The 20,429-nt window shown below is 40.9% G+C and overlaps 1 protein-coding gene across 2 annotated transcripts in view; it reads left to right on the plus strand.

The window, feature by feature from the left end:
- Positions 1-20,429, plus strand: part of tsc2 (TSC complex subunit 2) — a 44,662-nt gene that overhangs the window by 7,585 nt on the left and 16,648 nt on the right. Inside the window, exons 10-26 of one of the 2 annotated variants that reach the window (XM_061830661.1) lie at positions 1,419-1,545; positions 2,117-2,260; positions 2,353-2,490; positions 2,585-2,688; positions 2,796-2,877; positions 3,132-3,287; positions 3,359-3,478; positions 3,734-3,856; positions 3,923-4,029; positions 4,117-4,285; positions 5,127-5,249; positions 6,313-6,447; positions 6,621-6,810; positions 11,573-11,666; positions 11,747-11,849; positions 12,717-12,811; positions 19,091-19,231. In XM_061830661.1, the coding sequence (XP_061686645.1) occupies positions 1,419-1,545; positions 2,117-2,260; positions 2,353-2,490; positions 2,585-2,688; positions 2,796-2,877; positions 3,132-3,287; positions 3,359-3,478; positions 3,734-3,856; positions 3,923-4,029; positions 4,117-4,285; positions 5,127-5,249; positions 6,313-6,447; positions 6,621-6,810; positions 11,573-11,666; positions 11,747-11,849; positions 12,717-12,811; positions 19,091-19,231 (2,151 nt within the window). The remainder of the gene's footprint in view (positions 1-1,418; positions 1,546-2,116; positions 2,261-2,352; positions 2,491-2,584; positions 2,689-2,795; positions 2,878-3,131; positions 3,288-3,358; positions 3,479-3,733; positions 3,857-3,922; positions 4,030-4,116; positions 4,286-5,126; positions 5,250-6,312; positions 6,448-6,620; positions 6,811-11,572; positions 11,667-11,746; positions 11,850-12,716; positions 12,812-19,090; positions 19,232-20,429) is intronic. The other variant, XM_061830659.1, reaches the window with a different exon arrangement.

Raw genomic sequence — 20,429 nt, forward strand, 5'->3', positions numbered from 1 at the left:
TATTCTGTAGTCCTGCTCATACTTGAATATATAAACTGTACAATATCTCTGCAACCTATAATGGTTGAATAGATAATTGATGACCGTATTTTTGCGACCATAAGGCGCACTCCATTATTGGGAGCAGGCATGGTGGGGCTCATGAGATGGTGAGGAACAAGTGTACCTTCATTTTTGTCAGAAGAACAAGCTAATACTTTTTCCCCCCACTACGACTGTTGCAAGCAAGTCACCAGTCAACACGCCATCCTCAGTCATTATCACACCAAACCAAAATCATTACCCCACACCAAACAGAACAGCACAACCACCGGACAACAAAACATGCACTTCCAACAGTATTTACATGCATGTTCAGCGTCGCAAAGCATATAGCTCTATAGCGACACTAGCTAAAAACATACGGTAATATGCATGCACGCAATTTAAAAAGGCACAGGGAGCAAAACTGAGTTGGGTTGTACTTTATTGAAGTATTTAGCGATGTACACACTTTTTTTTTTTGCGGTCATTCTCATCCACAAATCCATCAAAGTCCTCATCTTCTGTATCCGAAATGAACAGCTGGGCAAGTTCTCCATCAAACATGCCAGGTTCCCTTTTGTCATTGTCACTGTCGGTCTTGTTCCCGTGTGGCTCCTCAGATATGATGCTGGCTTTTCGAACAACAGTGGAAGGAGACACGTTAGCCCAAGCATCCACAATCCTGTCACAATTCTCCGGAAACTCAGCTTCGTCTTAACTTGACAAAGCTTGTTTTCCTGGATTCCATGGATTCATTGATCTTGAATTCTCTTCCAGCTGCTTGATTCCCATGTTCCTCCACGTAACTGATAACCTGCAGTTTAAATTGTGCTTTGTAATCGTGTCTCTTTGTTGATGCCTTTTTTTGGGGTCCTTATCCAAAACGACGATGTTCAGCACAAAACACATACTGGTATTATATACCTTCTGTGGGGCGTTCCTTTCGCGTCCCCTCCCATTCCCCCTGTAACGTCCGCATGCTGTCCTCTCACATCTGCTTTTCCTCGATATAAGCAGCGTGTCGTGAGAAAAACCTCCCAGTCAGTTACAGATTTTTGGTTATCAGTCCATGCATAAGGCGCTCCGCATTATAAGGTGCCCCATCCGTTTTGGAGAAAATTTCAAGACGTTTAAGTGGGCATTATAGTCGTGAAAATACGGTACATCTTTGCCGTGACATACACACTTTTACAACTAAACTAATGAAACTTTTTTTATATTGTTCTTATGTACATTGCTTACCCCTCATCTTTTTTTTGTGATGGAAATTAGCAAAGTAAGAAATTAATTGTTCAGCATTACCATGACATTTTTGTTTTGAATTAATTTTTGCAGATTGTGGTGTGGTTCACTCATTTGAATTTGTCTCCCTAACCTCCCGTCTTGTCACTCAGGGTGTACATGGAAGATGCGCCGTTGTTGAGAGGAGCTGTGTTCTTTATTGGAATGGCGCTGTGGGGAGCACACAGGCTTCCTGCACTCAAAAACACACCCACACTGGTTCTGCCTTCTTTTTACAAGGTAAAACACAAGCAACTCATGGTGTTTTTGTCATAATTTCATATCTTTATCACTCCTGGTCCATGGGCTAATAATTTGCACCTACTGTAAGTGACTTTCTTGTTATCCATTGAGTAATGGATATTTAAACACAAATGGTAGCAACACACATAGACAGAAATATAAGAATATTGTTAGGCATATATTCTTTACCTTCTAAATAGAACTACATGCAGGAATATTTCCTGCCATTTTGAGAACCTCTGAAGGCAACTGAGCCTTGGGTACTGTGTATGCGCACGTCTGTCCTGAACACCAAAATGAGCAGCACATTGTGAAAAAGTGGCAAAAATTAAACGTTTTAAAATTCCATTGAATTACGTACATTTCTGTGAAGTATAATATTATAGAGTGCTATTTTTCTTTTTGGACGGCTGGAATGAATTAATTTCCAAATTTATGAATGTAGTCAATGAATGAAATAAACCTATAGCTCAACGCACTATTGTATCCGGATAAAGCAAACTACCTCACAAAGTACAAGGACACACAATAGAATTATGACTGCTGTGATATTCTCTCTTCTGTTAAGGCCATGTCTTGTGCCAACGAAGTGGTATCCTATGAAATCGTCCTCTCTATCACCCGACTGATCAAGAAATACGGCAAGGAGCTGCAAGTTGTAACTTGGGATATTCTGCTGGGCATCATAGAGCGGCTGTTGCAGCAGATTCAGGTACAAGCGCAGGCACACGCCAACAAACACACAAACCCGATTTCGTCAATGCAAAATCCCTTCTTCATCGGAATGTTCTTTTGCCCTCATAGGCAATAGGCAGTGCTGATTTGAAGGCAATCGTTTATGAGCTGTTGACAACAGTAGAAGAGCTGCATGAGCAGAATGGTTACCACGGTTCCACAGAAAAGTTCTTCAGTCTGGTGGAGAAGTGTGCTGACAAAAGACCTGTTAGTCTTGTGCCTTTCCACATAATATTAGCAGCCCCCCCCCTTTTTTTTTTAATATACAATATCTTTGACCCTCTATATGTTTGTGTGAAAGGATGCGTCAGTCCTGACCCTCATCTCGTACAGGGCCCAGTCAATCCAGCCCGCCAAGGACGGCTGGATTCAGAGCCTTCACAGACTCATGGAGAAATTCTTTAGGTAGGATGAACACATTTCTCTTACATTTTGACACTACTGTCTATTCTTCTGTCCCCCACACATTCTGAATCTGTTGTTTCATGATGGTTCGATGGTCTCCGTAAAAGGAATGAAAGCCGCAGCGTGATCAGGATCAAAGTGCTTCACATTCTGTCTTTTGTTTTAAGCACTAACCGGCAACTGTATGAGGTATGTATGCAATTTTATTTGAATATTGTTGCACCCCTCTTCATCATTTCAAATACTGTTGCCCATGTTTTTAATTTTTGTTTCACACATTTTTCATTTGATTTGATGCTCTCACAGATGATGCCATATTAAATGCAGTTGTGAAATAAATCAATTGTAAGAAAGTGGAAATGGAAAAGTGTTCTAAAGTGATTATTTTTCAACAATGAATGACTCTAATTGTAATAGAATTTCATAATTGCTGTCTCCCTCAGGATGAGCTGATAGAAATGGTAGTGATCCCCCAGCTTAGTGGCATTGCTGAAGACCGAGACCTGGCCGTAAGAAAACAAGCTACCCAGCTTTTGGTGGATTTAGCTGAGGGCTGTAACACCCACCACTTCACCAGCCTGTTGGACATTATTGAGCGGGTATGAGCAGATTAAACTGCGTAGCTAGAACCCTAGAATGTATCAAGTGTCTTCTGATTGCTGCTTTCTAGGTTGCCAGTCGTTCTCTGGTGTGTTCAGGACCTGTTGACATTTCAGAGAGGGAGCACACGGCCGAATCTCCTATGGAGGATGTCAGGACTGCGATTTTGGGACTACTCGAGATTCTTCAGGTAGTTTACCAGCAATTATTTTTATGGTATGTTTAAATTGCTAATGAATACTAATAACTAATGAAGAATATGAAAACCATCGGTTAAAAAAAAAAAGAAATTAGAAAAATGTTTGACAGATCAACTGACCCAAAAAAATGCACATAGATTTTTTGTTTGTTTTGACATGGTACCAGTTTCTTCGATTTTGAATTAATATTTTAAATGTTTCTTTCCCAATTAGATTAAGATGGTGTGAATTGTCTTTCCCTCTAGAGCAAGCTTTACAGTCTGCCAGCCAGCCATGCCACTCGTGTTTATGAATTGCTTATCAGCCATTTGCAGCTCCACTACAAGAACAAATACCATTCGACGATTGCTTCTAGTATCAGGCTACAGGTAAGTGCAACAGCCACTACATTTACAAAAATCATTTCAAATCAGTTCGCTTTCTTTTGTCTTTAGGTGTTTGACTTCTTCCTAATGATGCGAGCAGACTCTCTTCATCGTGTTGGTGTCCCCAACAAAGATGGAGCCATGAGGTTTAGCCCTTATTGCTACTGTGATATGGGGTGAGTGCACGCATGCACGCACGCACGCACACACTAACCCTTAATCGCTGATTGTTTTCATATTGCTATTATCTTTCAATGATCCAGGGAGCCAGAAAAAAGAGCAAATGAGAAGAAGCCAACAGGTCCAACATCACCCCCTGCCAGTGGGCCTCCTCCTCCCACTCCTCCACCTTCTTCTGTCACTGCAACAATACGATCTGCCAATCTGCCGTATTCACCTGCATTTAATGTTCTCCTGCAGTGCCTCAAGATGGTACACATGATTGTTATATTCAACTAATTTCTCATTGACAAGACAGTTGTTCCATTACAGACATGTAAGGACTAAATAGGAGTAGCTATGGATATGGTCTTGTGTTTACTCCACATGCTATGGGGGCACAAGCCAGTACCAAGTGTAGGCTGGTCACAAGCCTGGATAAATGGAGAGGGTTGTGTCAGGAAGGGCATCTGGCTTAAAACTTTGATAAACACATATGAGCGTTCAACTAAAGAATTCCAAACTGGATCTGTCGTGGCCCAGTTTAACAACTCCTGCCATGGTGCCATTAACCTACAGGGCGCTAGTAAAAATTCAGTTACTGTGGGTCAAAGTTAGGGGCAAAGTTAATAAGACAGTGATGGGGGCCAGCCATGATTTACGGGCTAAAGACAGTGGCACTGAAGAGACAAGATATAGACCTGGAGGTGGCGGAAATGAAGCTGTTTGGGTTCTCTCTAGGAATGACCAGGTAGGTTAAAATTAGCAATGAGCTCATTAGAGAGACAGCCAAGGTTAGATATTTGGAGACAGTTAGAGAGAGCAGACGTAAATGATTTGGACACGTTCAGATGCGCGATAGTGAGTATATTGGCTGAAGAATGATGTGGATGGGACAAGCAGGAAAGAGGTAGAAGAAGACCAAAGAAAAGGTCTTTGGATGTCATTAGGGCAGACAAGGGAAGTTGATGTTAGAGAGGAGGATGCAGGAGATAGGCTTAACATGGAAAAGAATGCTGTGGCAACCACTGACTGGCCAAGTCGAAAGGAAAAGAAGATTCGCTCCTCAGAAAGCTTGTGCACTAGTCATTACCATTTTGTTTTATTTGTGCAGGAGACTGATTGGAAAGTGCTGAAATTGGTCCTGGAGAAGTTGCCTTGGACACTGCAATACAAAGTTCTGCTGCTAACATCACCTTGCAGTATAGACCAGCTTTGTTCTTCTCTCTGCTGCATGGTAGGAGATTAACAGTCAAACCATGTAAAGCGAGTATAGAAAGTATTCAGACCCCCTTAAAATTTCCACTCTGTTATATTGCACCCATTTGCTAAAATGTTTTTTTCTTCACATACGCATGGGAGCGTTAACTGTTCACTAAGCATAACCTCAATGGCACATGTTATTCAGCCAGTAGTTGACTATACCAGACATCAATGTCTGCAGATATTTTAATCACAAGTGAAGAGCTCGTCTTCAGCGTGCCAACCACACAGTTGCCAGGTTTACATGGAGACTTTTATCATTCCGACTGAAATAAATCAGATTGAAGACCTCTGGTCAACTGTTTCCATCTGACATGATCTATTTCAATGAATGACGTGCACTACATTTAATAAGAACAACCAAGTGACATCCCCATGTTTTTGTAAGTGTCACGTCATTTATCATAATAGACGTCCATTATCCATTCAGCATAGTAGTTGGGATTGTTTTCATACGTTTATAGAAAAACAAAACAATAAAAACAATTTAGACGTAGTTAAAAACAAGATCTCCATTGCATATAACCTCCGTCGCGAGTTACACTGTATGTAAGCGGTTCCCACCGATTCCCACCGCACATTCATGTCAAGATGAAATATGGTGAAAATTTTTTTATTGACTTGGCAAAAGGAATATTCTCCCCCTGTGAAACCAAATGAAACTCCAATTGAGTCTGTCCTGTTTCATCTGATTGATGTGTTTAGATGGACCATTTTCATTCGGTTTGGCTCGTGAACTGATTATAATCGAAAAAGAAGGCTCCGCATAAACTGGACAAGTCTTGCAGCTCATTATTTGTTTATTTCAGACCCAGGGAAATCCATATCACAGAGTAAAGAAAACTAAGTTAGTTGAGGAACAAGAAAGGAAATTATAATATAAGTAACAAATAGTTTAAAAAAAATGTCGGCTGTTATTTTTAATGATTTCAGAGGCATTAATTATATTATTAATTATCATGGTAGTTTTTGGGTAATTTTTTTTTCTTATTCTGACAGGCCTTGACATGACTTTGGTTTGCTTCTTTTGCATGTAGGTTACGGACAGGCTGACTTCAGAACGTTTGAAGAAGACACCGGAAGGATTTTCAAGAACGGATGTTCAGCTGGCTGTGGTTCCTGTCCTAACAGCAGTCACCTCCTACCACACCTATCTGGAGCAATCAAGACAAGTACAAATCACTACTGAGCAGATATTACACAAATAAACCTTTTAGGTGTTTTTGATCTTTTCACTGTTCTGTCTACATAGGCGCAGCTATGATTTCTGTGGAGTAAAACAGTTTCAGAGTTGTGTACACTCATTTGAAGTCAACTGCAATGAGGTTTCCTTTCTTTCCTGTAGAGAGAGTTGGTCCAGTGTCTTGAGACAGGCCTCATTTACCGCTGTGCCAAGCAGTGTGTGGTGGCTCTTACAATGTGCACGGTGGAGATGCCTGACATCATGATCAAGCTGCTGCCTGCTCTTATTGTCAAGCTCACCCACATCTCTGCAACAGTTGCCATGGCATCTCCAATGCTTGAGTTCCTTTCAAGTGAGTACTAGAAACACTTTGTAACCAATGTTAGAAGATTGAATTACAAGTAGACAAGTGGGACTTCCTATCATCATTTATAGCATGTGAATATCTGAAGTATAGACAGTTTGGGATGAGTATTGTTTAAAGAAGACTTCTCTTGAATTTTGGCATCTACTTCGGTGTGCGCATTATACTCTCGAGCAGTGTTGGGCAAACTACGCCCTGCGGGCCACATAAAGCTTATTGATCATTTTAATCCAGCCCTCCCAAGATTGGTGATAAATGACCAAAATATTTCAAAATCATGACTACATTCATTTGCCCTGATAGATTGACTTTCCTTTGGCTATTTTGTTTTTATCCCGGTACTGCTCAAATATGAGCGTTCATCTAAAGAATCCCATACCGGATCGGTCGTGGCCCGGGTTAACAACGCCCGCCCCCGGCACTGCTAACCTACAGGGCGTCGGTGGAAATTCAGCTACTGTGGGTTGAAGATAAAGAAGAGGAGGAAACCGGATCCAGCGTCAGAAGAAAAAGAGGAATGCACAGAGCCTACAACTGAGTGTAGGGACTTTGAATGTTGGGACTATGACAGGAAAAGCACAGGAGTTGGTTGACATGATGATTAGGAGAAAGGTTGATATTCTGTGCATCCAAGAGAGCAGGTGGAAAGGTAGTAAGGCTAGAAGTTTGGGAGCAGGGTTTAAATTATTCTACCACGGAGTAGATGGGAAGAGAAATGGAGTAGGGGTTATTTTAAAGGAAGAGCTGGCTAAGAATGTCTTGGAGGTAAAAAGAGTATCAGATCGAGTGATGAGACTAAAATTTGAAATTGAGGGTGTTATGTATAATGTGGTTAGCGGCTATGCACCACAGGTAGGATGTGACCTAGAGTTGAAAGAGAAATTCTGGAAGGAACTAGATGAAGTAGTTCTGAGCATCCCAGACAGCGAGAGAGTTGTGATTGGTGCAGATTGTAATGGACATATTGGTAAAGGAAACAGGGGCGATGAAGAAGTGATGGGTAAGTACGGCATCCAGGAAAGGAACTTTGAAGGGCAGATGGTGGTGGACTTTGCAAAAAGGATGGAGATGGCTGTAGTGGACACTTATTTCCAGAAGAGGGAGGAACATATAGTGACCTACAAGAGCGGAGGTAGAACCACGCAGGTAGATTATATTTTGTGCAGACGATGTAATCTGAAGGAGGTTACTGACTGTAAAGTAGTGGTAGGGGAGAGTGTAGCTCGACAGCATAGGATGGTAGTATGTAGGATGATTCTGGTGGTGGGTAGGAAGATTAAGAAGACAAAGGTAGAGCAGAGAACCATGTGGTGGAAGCTGAGAAAGGAAGAATGTCGTGCGGCCTTCCGGAAAGAGGTGAGACAGGCTCTCGATGGACAACCGAAGCTCCCGGAAGACTGGACGACGACAGCCAAGGTGATCAGAGAGACAGGCAGGAGAGTACTTGGTGTGTCATCTGGTAGGAAAGGGGAGAAGGAGACTTGGTGGTGGAACCCCAAAATACAGGGAGTCATACAAGGAAAGAGATTAGCGAAGAAGAAGTGGGATACTGAGAGGACTGAGGAGAGGCGAAAGGAGTACATCGAGATGCGACGTAGGGCAAAGGTAGAGGTGGCAAAGGCTAAACAAGAGGCATATGAAGACATGTACACCAGGTTGGACACGAAAGAAGGAGAAAAGGATCTCTACAGGTTGGCCAGACAGAGGGATAGAGATGGGAAGGATGTGCAGCAGGTAAGGGTGATTAAGGATAGAGATGGAAATGTGTTGACTGGTGCCGGTAGTGTACTAAATAGATGGAAAGAATACTTTGAGAAGTTGATGAATGAAGAAAATGAGAGAGAAGGAAGAGTTGAAGAGGCAAGAGTGAAGGACCAGGAAGTGGAAATGATTACTAAGGGGGAAGTCAGAAAGGCACTACAAAGGATGAAAAATGGAAAGGCAGTTGGTCCTGATGACATACCGGTAGAGGTATGGAAGCAATTTGGAGAGATGGCTGTGGAGTTTTTGACTAACTTATTCAACAGAATACTAGCGGGCGAAAAGATGCCTGAAGAATGGAGGAAAAGTGTTCTAGTTCCCATTTTTAAGAACAAAGGGGATGTTCAGAGCTGTGGGAACTATAGAGGAATAAAGTTGATGAGCCACACAATGAAGTTATGGGAAAGAGTAGTGGAGGCTAGACTCAGGACAGAAGTAAGTATCTGCGAGCAACAGTATGGTTTCATGCCTAGAAAGAGTACCACAGATGCATTATTTGCCTTGAGGATGCTCGTGGAAAAGTACAGAGAAGGTCAGAAGGAGCTACATTGTGTCTTTGTGGATCTAGAGAAAGCCTATGACAGAGTACCAAGAGAGGAACTGTGGTACTGCATGCGTAAGTCTGGTGTGGCAGAGAAGTATGTTAAAATAGTACAGGACATGTATGATGGCAGCAGAACAATGGTGAGGTGTGCCTTAGGTGTGACAGAGGAATTTAAGGTGGAGGTGGGACTGCATCAGGGATCAGCTCTGAGCCCCTTCCTGTTTGCAGTGGTAATGGATAGGCTGACAGATGAGGTTAGACTGGAATCCCCTTGGACCATGATGTTCGCAGATGATATTGTCATATGCAGTGAAAGCAGGGAGCACGCAGAGGAACAATTGGAAAGATGGAGACATGCACTGGAAAGGAGAGGAATGAAGATTAGCCGAAGTAAAACAGAATATATGTGCGTGAATGAGAAAAGTAGAGGGGGAAGAGTGAGGCTACAGGGAGAAGAGATAGCGAGGGTGGACGACTTCAAATACTTGGGGTCAACAATACAGAGCAATGGAGAGTGTGGTCAGGAAGTGAAGAAACGGGTCCAAGCAGGTTGGAACAGCTGGCGAAAGGTGTCTGGTGTGTTATGTGACAGAAGAGTGTCTGCTAGGATGAAGGGCAAAGTTTACAAAACAGTGGTGAGGCCGGCCATGATGTACGGATTAGAGACGGTGGCACTGAAGAAACAACAGGAAGCTGAACTGGAGGTGGCAGAAATGAAGATGTTGAGGTTCTCGCTCGGAGTGACCAGGTTGGATAGGATTAGAAATGAGCTCATTAGAGGGACAGCCAAAGCTGGATGTTTTGGAGACAAGATTCGAGAGAGCAGACTTCGATGGTTTGGACATGTTCAGAGGCGAGAGAGTGAGTATATTGGTAGAAGGATGCTGAGGATGGAGCTCCCAGGCAAAAGGGTGAGAGGAAGACCAAAGAGAAGGTTTATGGATGTGGTGAGGGAAGACATGAGGGCAGTTGGGGTTCGAGAGGAAGATGCAGGAGATAGGCTAAGATGGCAAAAGATGACACGCTGTGGCGACCCCTAACGGGACAAGCCGAAAGGAAAAGAAGAAGACTGCTCTGAACTCTTCTTAAAGCATGGGTGGGCCAAAGATACGAAAAGTCAACAGTGTGTGCAGTGTTTAATATTGAGTTGACTACTAAATAACATGTTGATTGAAATTTGGTCAAACGCTTTACATCTCATTTGTTAAGAAATCATTGATGTTTTAGAGGAATGTAACAGCAGTAATCACTTTTCTACCAAACATGCGGATTATAAGCACAGCCAATCAATGCAGGAAGTGATGGTTACGGCTAAGCGGTTAAAAATCAAGCTTGCAGGCTCAGCAAAACACCTTTATCTGACTAACTGCCATCTAAGATTCAGTCACACAAGACCCTGAAACAGCGCCACTGGAGCTGCAGATGGACCTGATTTTATTTCTAATGCGATATTGTCTCAAAAGAGAAGTTCAACTGTCAAACTGATTTTATACTTCATAAGTGGACAACACATTCTGAAAAATCAAGAAGATGGCACAGAGAATGCAGGTGGTGTTTGCCTTTACATATGTGTGACTAGGCTTTTCATATGATAAAGACCAACAAAACATACAACAGGTCCCAGCTGAGTTATGAACACCTCAGATGTGTTCTAAGAATTGCCACAACAAAATTAACACCAGACTTTGATGCACTATCAAAAAAGGTGATCAACAAAACAGCACTGTTCCCGGCAAAGGTAAATCAAAGTATTAACTCTTAAAATGCCTTTAAAAAAATAATATATATATATATATATATATTTTTTTTTTTTTAATTTTTTTTTGGTATGTAAGCATCTCGTATTGGCTTGGCCAGCCTGTCAAATGTTAAAAGTCGATGTGGCCCCTGAGCAAAAAAGTTTGCCCATTTCTGCTCCAGGGCATATTCTATATGAAAAATTACAGTAGTTAATAGTGAAATCACAGAATTTTAAGAAGTTCCTGTTACAATGGCAGCTATTGCTGATGTTTTTTTACTTTTTTTTTTTTTTTTTAAAGTACAGTATGGATCAACTATTATGACAAGTTTTAGCTTAACTTCATTATTTCCCATTAGAAACAGAGACCATCCCTTGAATTTTTTTTTCATTTTTGTCAATTTAGGCTAATTAGGGCCTTCAAATGAGCATCTTCAAAGGAAACAAGTTTAAAATTGAATAAAGCATGGCCATTTACATTCATGTGTACATTTAATTGATACATTTAAATGTACTCCCCGCAAAAAAAAAAATCTCCGGAACCCATCTTCTGATTTTCTAAATTCTTGTACACCGGTTTAAGTGCCCATTCCAATCAGACTTCGCATTTTGACTGATTGCCATTTTTAAAAAGTTCTGTTTTTTATTTTTGTTTATGAAGCAGCCCAAAAAAGGGATTTGGCTGGTGTGTTGTTTCTGTCCTCTAGCTTTGGTGCGTCTCCCGCACCTTTATGCCAACTTTGTAGCCGAGCAATATGTTAGTGTCTTCGCCATCTCGCTACCCTACACGAACCCCTCTAAGTAAGTGCTCATAAAGATACAACGCACACTTTCAGCCACAAAAAAACACTAACATGCTACTTTTTACAACTTTCCGTCAGGTACAACCAGTACATCGTATCTCTTGCCCACCATGTGATTGCCATGTGGTTTATCCGCTGCAGACTTCCCTTCCGTAAAGATTTTGTTCAGTATATCACAAAGGTGGGTGGTCATGTCTCCTTAAATTAAAACCTTCATTTGACCATTCAAGTAACATGATCAGATTTGAACATCAGATTTGTTACCCAGGAAAATGTAACATTGAAATTTGGATTTTGGGGGTACATACAGTCCCCCTCTAAAATTATTGGAACAGCAAGGTAAATACCTTTGTTTTGATTGTATACTGAAAACATTTGGGTCCATCAAGTTATTGCAAGTAAGGGTTATGCCACCAAATATTAAATATCAGTCACCTTAAGTTAATTTAATAATGTTTGTTCCCATACATTTGCTCACTTGAAAAGTGGGTGATTTTATATAAAAGGTGCTCTGTCCTAACACATCTACCAGTAAATATGAAATAAAAGCTAGAATTCTGAATTTCTCATATTCCTCTTTTGATTTGAAACCCAAATGTCTTTAGTATGCAACAAAAGCAATAATTGATTGATATTTATTATAATTGATTATTAATTTGAAGTTAATTTAAACATCTCTCCCAATATTTTGCTCACTTGAAATGTGGACGGCTCCAAACAAAAGGTCTTCTGTCCTGTCCTTATTTACACCTCTAGATGTAAATAAATATGTAAATAAAAGCTAGAATTCGGAACATTTTCGAAGTCATCTTTTGATCTAGCGCCCAAATTTTGTCACTTTACAACTAAAGCAATGGAATTGTTTGTTCCAATACTATGAGTGTGTGTGTGTGTGTGTTTTTGTTGGTGTATGTGAAACCTCACCCTGCCTTTTCAAAGTGATTTCATAGCATTTAAGACATTCATTGTTTACATTTTTGTTTACGGTCGTATTTGGAGTTATGCTACATTATGCATTTTTTTAATTGCTGTACATTTCTTTCCTCAGGGTTTGCGTTCCAATGCCCTGCTGCCATTCGATGATGGGCATGAGCAAAGTTCTTTTCGTGCCCGAAGCACAAGCCTCAATGAGAGACCCAAGAGGTAAAAAATAAATATACACCCATTTGCTATTTGGGGTGTCTCGGGAGCAAGAAGCACCATGCACTGAATGTGGTGTGAAAAGGCAGAGGTTGCTAAGGTAACAGAGTCTTGGCCTTTGCAATGAGTACTCTCAGGTTGCCATGGTGATCATGAGTTTATTTTAACTAGATATAATTTACAAACCGCTTCCAAATCGGTTGGGATACTGTGTTAAACTAATAAAAATAGAATACAACTATTTGCAAATCATGTTCAACCTGTATTTAATAGAATATACCACAAAGACATTTGTTCAAACTGATGAACTTTCATTGACTTTTTTGGTTGCAACACAATACCACTGTTCCACCATCTTTTAACAACATTCAATAATTGTTTGAGAATGGAGGCCTCTAATTGTTGAAGATTTGTAGGTGCAATTTGTTCCCATTCTGGCTTGATGTGCAGCTTCAGTTTTTCAACAGTTTGGGGTCTGTTGTTGTTTTAAGCTTCATAATGCGCCATAGATTTTCAGTGGAAGGCAGTTCTGGAGTCCAGGCTAGCCAGTCTAGTACTCGCACTCTTTTACTATGAAGCCACGCTGTTGTAACACATGCAGAATGTGGTTTGACATTATCTTGCTGAATCAAGCTGAAATAATGTATTTACTGATATTAGTTTATGAGGGCGGCACAGTGGAGCATCTGGTTAGATCATTGGCCTCACAGTTCTTCGGCTCCGGATTCAAATCCCGGCCCTGCCTGTGTGGAGTTTGCATGTTCTCCCCGTCCCTGGGTGGGTTTTCTCCAGGTACTGCAGTTTCCTCCCACATCCCAAAAACATGCATAAATTTGCCCCTAGGTGTGATTGTGATTGTTTGTCTCTATGTGCCCTGCAATCGGCTGTCAACCAGTTCAGGGTCTACGCCGCTTCCTGCCCGGAGCTGGCTGGGATAGACTCCAGCACTCCCACGACCCTTGTGAGGATAAGCGCCTCAGAAAATAGATTGATGGATAGTTTTATGAAGTGTTCCTGAGCCCATGTGGTGACATCCTTCACACATTGGTGTTGGTTTTTGATGCAATGGTGCTTGAGGGATGTGCATTCACTGTTGGATTTTTAGCCTTGCTGCTATCATGCAGTGATTTGTCCAGATTGTCTGAATCTTTTGATTACGACATGGATTGTAGATCACGGTTGCTCAAACTTTTTTGCCGCAACATCTCCTGTTCAAGCACCCAACCTCAAACCGGAGACATGATTGTGTCTCCGGTTTAGGAGCCTAGACATCTAACAGTGAGTTAAACTTCTGGGTTTGCGACACAGCTCAACACCAATGTGTGTTGCATCACTGGATGAGCAAATCTTGGACAACAGAACATAATTAACAATGTAATTTTTTTTGTCATTATTTGAGTTTACTCTAATGACTTGCACTGAAGTGAATCAGCCAGGGATGCATAGTCCAGACAGTAGCTGCTGATAGCCAGCCTCAAGCACACTTCCAAATGAACATCAGTCATGGTGGAACAGTACTTGGACTTGAAGATTTTCATGTGGGAGAAGGTTATCTCACGTAAATAAGTGGAGCCAAATAATTATGTCAGGGATGTTGCACATTTTCTCATGTTGAGGTACTTTTCCTCTGTATGTAAGCTCCAGAATTGTCAATGAGCTCTGGACTTCAACTCAATGTCGGCATGTAATGTCAAAATCTCATCCTCCGCTCCAGAAGAGTTCAGGTGAAACAGTGTTGCAATTTTCGATGCGAGTGAAACAACCTCAGCTTCTTCCCGAAATGTGTAGCACATGAACTTAGCGTTTGGCTCGATAAAGCAAAGTCTTAAAATATTTTGGCAATATCTGTTTTGTGTAGCATCCACAGTCAAGTTGCAGACTTCACTTCCTTTATGTCTCCAGGTCTGATCTGTGGCAGTGGAAGTGTTCCAAATCACTGCACCAAAGCTTTGATGAGAAATGTTGCATTTTTAATTTGAAAGCATGATCTTACCGTATTGATAACAGATCTGTCTTCTCCTCGCAGCTCCAGAATAAGGTCATTCAAAATCTTAGTCATATTGGTTAAAAATGCCTAGTCTAGCAGCCACTGGTCATCATTTAGTTCCTCATGTTTAGCTTCATGGAAAAAAAACCCTAATCTCTTGACAGAGGTCTTGAAGTCTTTGCAGGAATTTGCTTTGACTTAGCCATTTGACATCAATGTGCAACATTAACTGCCAGTATTAACCAGATGTGAGCGGAATAGGCGTCTTTGAAGAGATCTGGTGCAAATAGAACAAGCGATCTTCGTTGCCATTATTTCTCTCATGTTGAGCATTTTTGGGCATAACGCTTGGTATGTTATGGAGTGGTAATTAAGGAAGTCTGGGAAAGCATTGTTCTCCCTGTACTTGGCAATTAACCCATCCACTGCAGGTGCTCTATCCGTGGTGATGGACATCAATTTATACACAGAGAGCTGAGTTTTTTTCCATAAAGTTTTTAAAAGACTGAAATATGTCCTCTCCTCGCACGTGTTTTTTAATGTTAATGTTTATGAAACTGTTAACAGTTACTCTTTTGCGATCATATCAGGTCATATCAGAAAGCACCGTCCGAATAAAAAATGCACAACTCGGCTGTGTCACTCGTATCTGTAGACTTATCCAGCTGCAGTTGGAAGCCCTCGTGGTCTGCGAAGTCCTTCCAAAGTTGCTTAGTCCAATCCTCGGCCATGGCTTCAATGCAACGTGTAACGAACGGTAGTTCTTAATAGCTGAAAAGCTGTGATCGCAGATAGTATTTCTTCCAACTTGCTAGCTTGCTAAAATGTGTTATGTGCACATGAGCAGTGACACGTAAGAAAGGGCCAGATTGGTCAAACCAAGTGACAAATTTCATAGTGGGGATGATAGCCTGACGTCTACGTTTTAATGCCATGCGATATACTCACACTATCTTTGCAATTGACCAGTCCATCGCAATTGATGTATTGAGCAGACCTGAATCATGCACTTGTTACAAAGAGGTGAACCTTGCCCCATTTCTGCTCGTGAATGGCTGAGCAATACAGGGAATCTCCTTTTTTACCCAATATTGGCACCCACCTATTCCCAATTAGCCTGTTCACCTGTTTTCCAAACAAGTGTTTGATGAGCATTCCTCAACTTTCAGTCATTATTGCCACCTGTCCCAGATTTTTTTGGAAAGTGCTCCAGCCATAAACTTCCAAGCTAATGATTATTTTTCTAAAAATACAATAGGTTTTAACTGTTTGAACATTAAAGATCTTGTATTTGTTGTGTATTCAATTAAATATAGGTTGAACATGATTTGAAAATCATTGTATTCTGTTTTTATTTGTTTAACAACATCCCAACTTCATTGGGTTTCTACATGTTTTTTTTTAATCGTATAAATTATCATTTTGCTTCATTTATTGGTTGACAGTGGATGGACAAGATAACAGTCATATCCAAATACTGTTGTGTGACAAACTGGAGTGGTACGATGTGACAAAAGAACGTTTATTTTACGAGTTTAAGGCCTGTTCTGAAGCATCTCATGATACTAAATTATATTGCTGTTTTTGTTGCCCTGTCCATCACCTGAATTTTGTAAAAGTACTGTACATACTTTGTCATGTTGAAAGAGCAAAAGGCTTTCCTCATCCCCACTTTCACATCATGACATGTATGACTTTGCATGTACACGAGAGTGTATTTCTCACACAGAAGTGAAGAGGTTTTTCGCAACAATGAGTCTTAAATTATTGCTGGTATTTTCACAATTCAAAAGCACTGTATTTTAAAAATCCCTACCTTCACACATCAAGTGGGCATATATTATAGCAGGGAACCTTAGAAGATGTCACCACATCATTAAATCACTCATCCAGTTAGCTTTGGTCTGTCTGGTCTTGACTTATTTTGATATGTGAGGTCTTCATGTTACAGTTCACCAATGGAAATGCATCATCGACTGAGCACAAGTGATGCACTTAAATGATCTACAGATACATAGATTGATTCTCTCTAGTCCGACCGAATCCATTACACGATGCTGGTTGACCTTGACCTCTAACTTTACAGACTATGTTCTGTCAATCAAAGAAGTGAGGTGCATCGTAAATATGCCTCATGGATCGTTTAACACAAAAATAGTTAACCACTTGTCATACTGAAATGTTAAAACAACTCACCAGCTTACTGCTTTGAATGCTAGTATACTTCATGCAACTTGCAATCTATCTATTGAATCTACTGGTAGCTCTGTAGATGTCATTTCCCACAAAAATCCGGGGGCTCTTCTTGTCTGTGTAGTACAGAGTCTCAGATTTGGTTGTCATGTGCTGAAGCTTCGTTCGTGTTCGTCTTTCTCCTGTCCAGATCTTTTGCTTCATGGTGTGAAATATTTATTTTGTTCCTCTCCTGGACTCTTTGTTCAGTCAATATTTATAGTCCCCTCCAAAAGTATTGGAACGTCTAGGTCAACTCTTTTCTTTTTTTTTTTTTTTTTTTTTTTTTTTTTTACATTGTATACTGAAGACATTTGGGTTTCTGATCCACGGATAAATGAAACAAAAGGTCAAAATTCCAGCATTTATTTCATGGCATTAAAATCTAGAAGTTTTAAACAACTCAAGACAGAGCACATTTTGTTTGAAGCCACCCACCTTTCAGGTGAGCCAACTATTGGAACACGTTATTAATGAACTCAGAGTGAATAGCATTCAATATTTGGTGGCATAACCCTTACTTGCAATAAATTTACCAAGCCTGCAGCCCATTGACTTGCATTTTTCAGTAAATAGACAAGATGTTTAACATCATCAATAAAGACTAGTGAGCCCATTCCAGAAGCAGACATGCAAGCCCATGACCTCCACCTTGCTTCACTGATGAGCTTGTGTGTTTTACATCATAAGAAGATCCCTTTTTTCCTCCACACTTTTTGGCTTTTCATCAATTTGGCGAAGTTAATCTTGGTCTCATCAGTCCAAAAAACTTTGTTCCCAATCTTTTGTGGGCCATCTCTGTATTTCTTTGCAAAATCCAGTCTGGCCTTTTTGCTGATGATTGGTTTGCAGCTTGTGGTATAGCCTATATGTCTTCTCTTGGAATGTTCTTCGGACATTGCATTTTGAAAATGCCTCACACATCCCTGTGGATGTTGGCAAACCATTTTGTCTGGCAATTTAAAGAAAAATGCATCCACACTAATTGGGAGAAGCTTCATCATGCGAGAAGACACAAAACCAAAACACACAGGTGAAAGACCGAAAGGTCTTAGACTGGCAAGTCAGTTACAGGATATTAACCCCATACAATATGCAATTTACTTCCCAAAAAGAATAAAGAAGGGAGAAACTCCCAGAAACAAACAAGAACGGAAACAGGCTGGACAAGCATTTCAAATGAAGAATCCAACTATCTGGTGAAGCCAACGGGCTGGAGGCTTGATGCCATTATTGAAAGCAGGGTTATGTCACCAAATATTATATATTATTCACTTCAAGTTAGTTTAATGTCTGTTCAAATACTTTTGCTCACTTGAAAAGTGCGTGGCTTCAAACGAGGGGCTCTGTCCTGAGTTGTTTAACACATGTCAAGCTAAATATGAAATAAAAGCTCCAATTCTGAGCTTTTCTCTCATATTCCTCTTTTGAGCCGAAACCCATTGTTTTCAGTGTACAACAAAAACAAAGGAAATGACCTTGCTCTTCCAATACATTTGGAAGGGCCTCTATTTTCAAATAACTGTGTTCCCGGCTTATTGTAGTTTTTTTGTTTTCCCTTTTAATAGACCTATTGTGTTTTTCATCAGTTCAGTTCTCCACTGTCCTGTAATCTGATTTTATAATGTTCAACTGCTGTTAATTTTGACCCTGTTTTTGTTTTTTCTTTCAATTTTTCATTTGGCACCTCCCCTGCCTCCTGTGATTGGGCACTGTGTTGCGGTTTTGGGGGGTGGTCGTGTCATCCTGGAATCCTTCCACATATCCCCTACGTCCCTTTCTCCTGTGACCTCTGGCCTTTGATGTTTTGTGGCCTTGCCCTGTGTAAACCCCTCTATGTGTGGTGTGTGCTGCTGGATCACATGTCATGTCGCTATGGTGTTGGGGGGATGATTCCAATGGCCTCCTGAAAAACCATCACACACCACACGCCTCCACACCCCATCACCTCTTAACCACCTCCACCTTGATGTTGACTCACCCCCTTACTACCCACCGCCACTATAACCTCCACCCATGCCCATTCCCGTCGACCCTTCGCCATGGCATTCATCACCGCCCAGTCTTCGGGCGGCAAAAGTGGCGAAGGCGGCAGCGGTGGTAGCCAATAACAGCAGCTCTCCAGTTAAAGAGCTGAGGGACCTGTCAGCCATGGACGCTTTCCGATCCCGCAGCATCAGTGTCTCCGATCATGCGGTCCGCAGGTTAGAGAGTCCTCCTGGTAAACAAACTAAAAAAAACGACTGCCACCAAACCTTTGATTGTCTCCTTCGTGGGATGGTTGATGGGGTGTTTGGTCATTGTCATGCCGTCGCGTGGTCATTTGTTGCCGGGGTCGCCGCGAGTGGGTGCTGCATGCTTGATTTTGTGCGTCAAAAAACACATTTGTCTGCATGCTGGAGTGTTTACAAAAGACACTGGAAAACATCTTAGTCCATGTGGATGTTTTTCTGGTTGATTTTATGCCAACATTCAAGTTTTTATTTCATGTCAAACGTTTGACTTGTTTGTCTTGCTTGGTGTGACGCTGACTGGGTTTGATTGGCTTATAGAAAATGGCTGGACGGAATGGAGTTAAGCATGAGTTTCCAAAGTATTGTGATTTTAAACTCTATACTGGCAAGTGCACCCTACAAATGCTCTTTTTCCTGATGGGTCACTTTATCAGTGATGAGGACAGCAGCAACAACTTTTTTTTGTTTGCTGACATGTTTGTCATTCTGCATCACTCACCAAAAGACACTATGACCATGGCAATCTCCTTGAGTGTGATTTTGGGTGTAGTTTGACTGAACCTGTAATATGGTTTAATGAGAAACTATAGAAAAAATCAAATTAAAACACATAATCGCACTTGCACAATCTAGGCCTTTCTATTCTTCATGCTTCCTATGGTGGATTTTTATGTTGATCAGTATTTACATGACTCATGATTTAATTGCCGTTGTCAGATATACATTTCTCCCACTTTGGTATCACATTCCATTTCTGTTTCCAAATAAAGGTCAGGGTGCAAAAATTATTTTTTTTCTAGATCCCTCGAGAACACCTTTACTAACCGTAACTTTAATCAATTAAATAGAACTCAGGGTGTGTCTTCTGTGTTTTAAATCTAGCCACCTTTGGCTATCATTGGAAATTTTTGCCCGTGATGTAACAAATGGCAAATCCTCCGTTTATTCGGCGTGAGCATCCATGCTTGTGTCCATACAAAACTCCACATGTACACCCAGATCGTTCAGTTCGGCAGCTAGTTATACTAATGGTGTGTGCAATGTTAAGAACTTCTTTAGCTTTCCAAACAAAACAAAAAAAAAAAAAACCCAAATATAAATTTTAACCAACTACCATAAAATTTTTGCACTCTGACCTTTAAACTACTTTCAAAGTAAGAGAAGTACG

This window comes from Syngnathoides biaculeatus, chromosome 9 (assembly GCF_019802595.1).
Source record: "Syngnathoides biaculeatus isolate LvHL_M chromosome 9, ASM1980259v1, whole genome shotgun sequence".
Taxonomy (NCBI): Eukaryota; Metazoa; Chordata; class Actinopteri; order Syngnathiformes; family Syngnathidae; genus Syngnathoides; species Syngnathoides biaculeatus.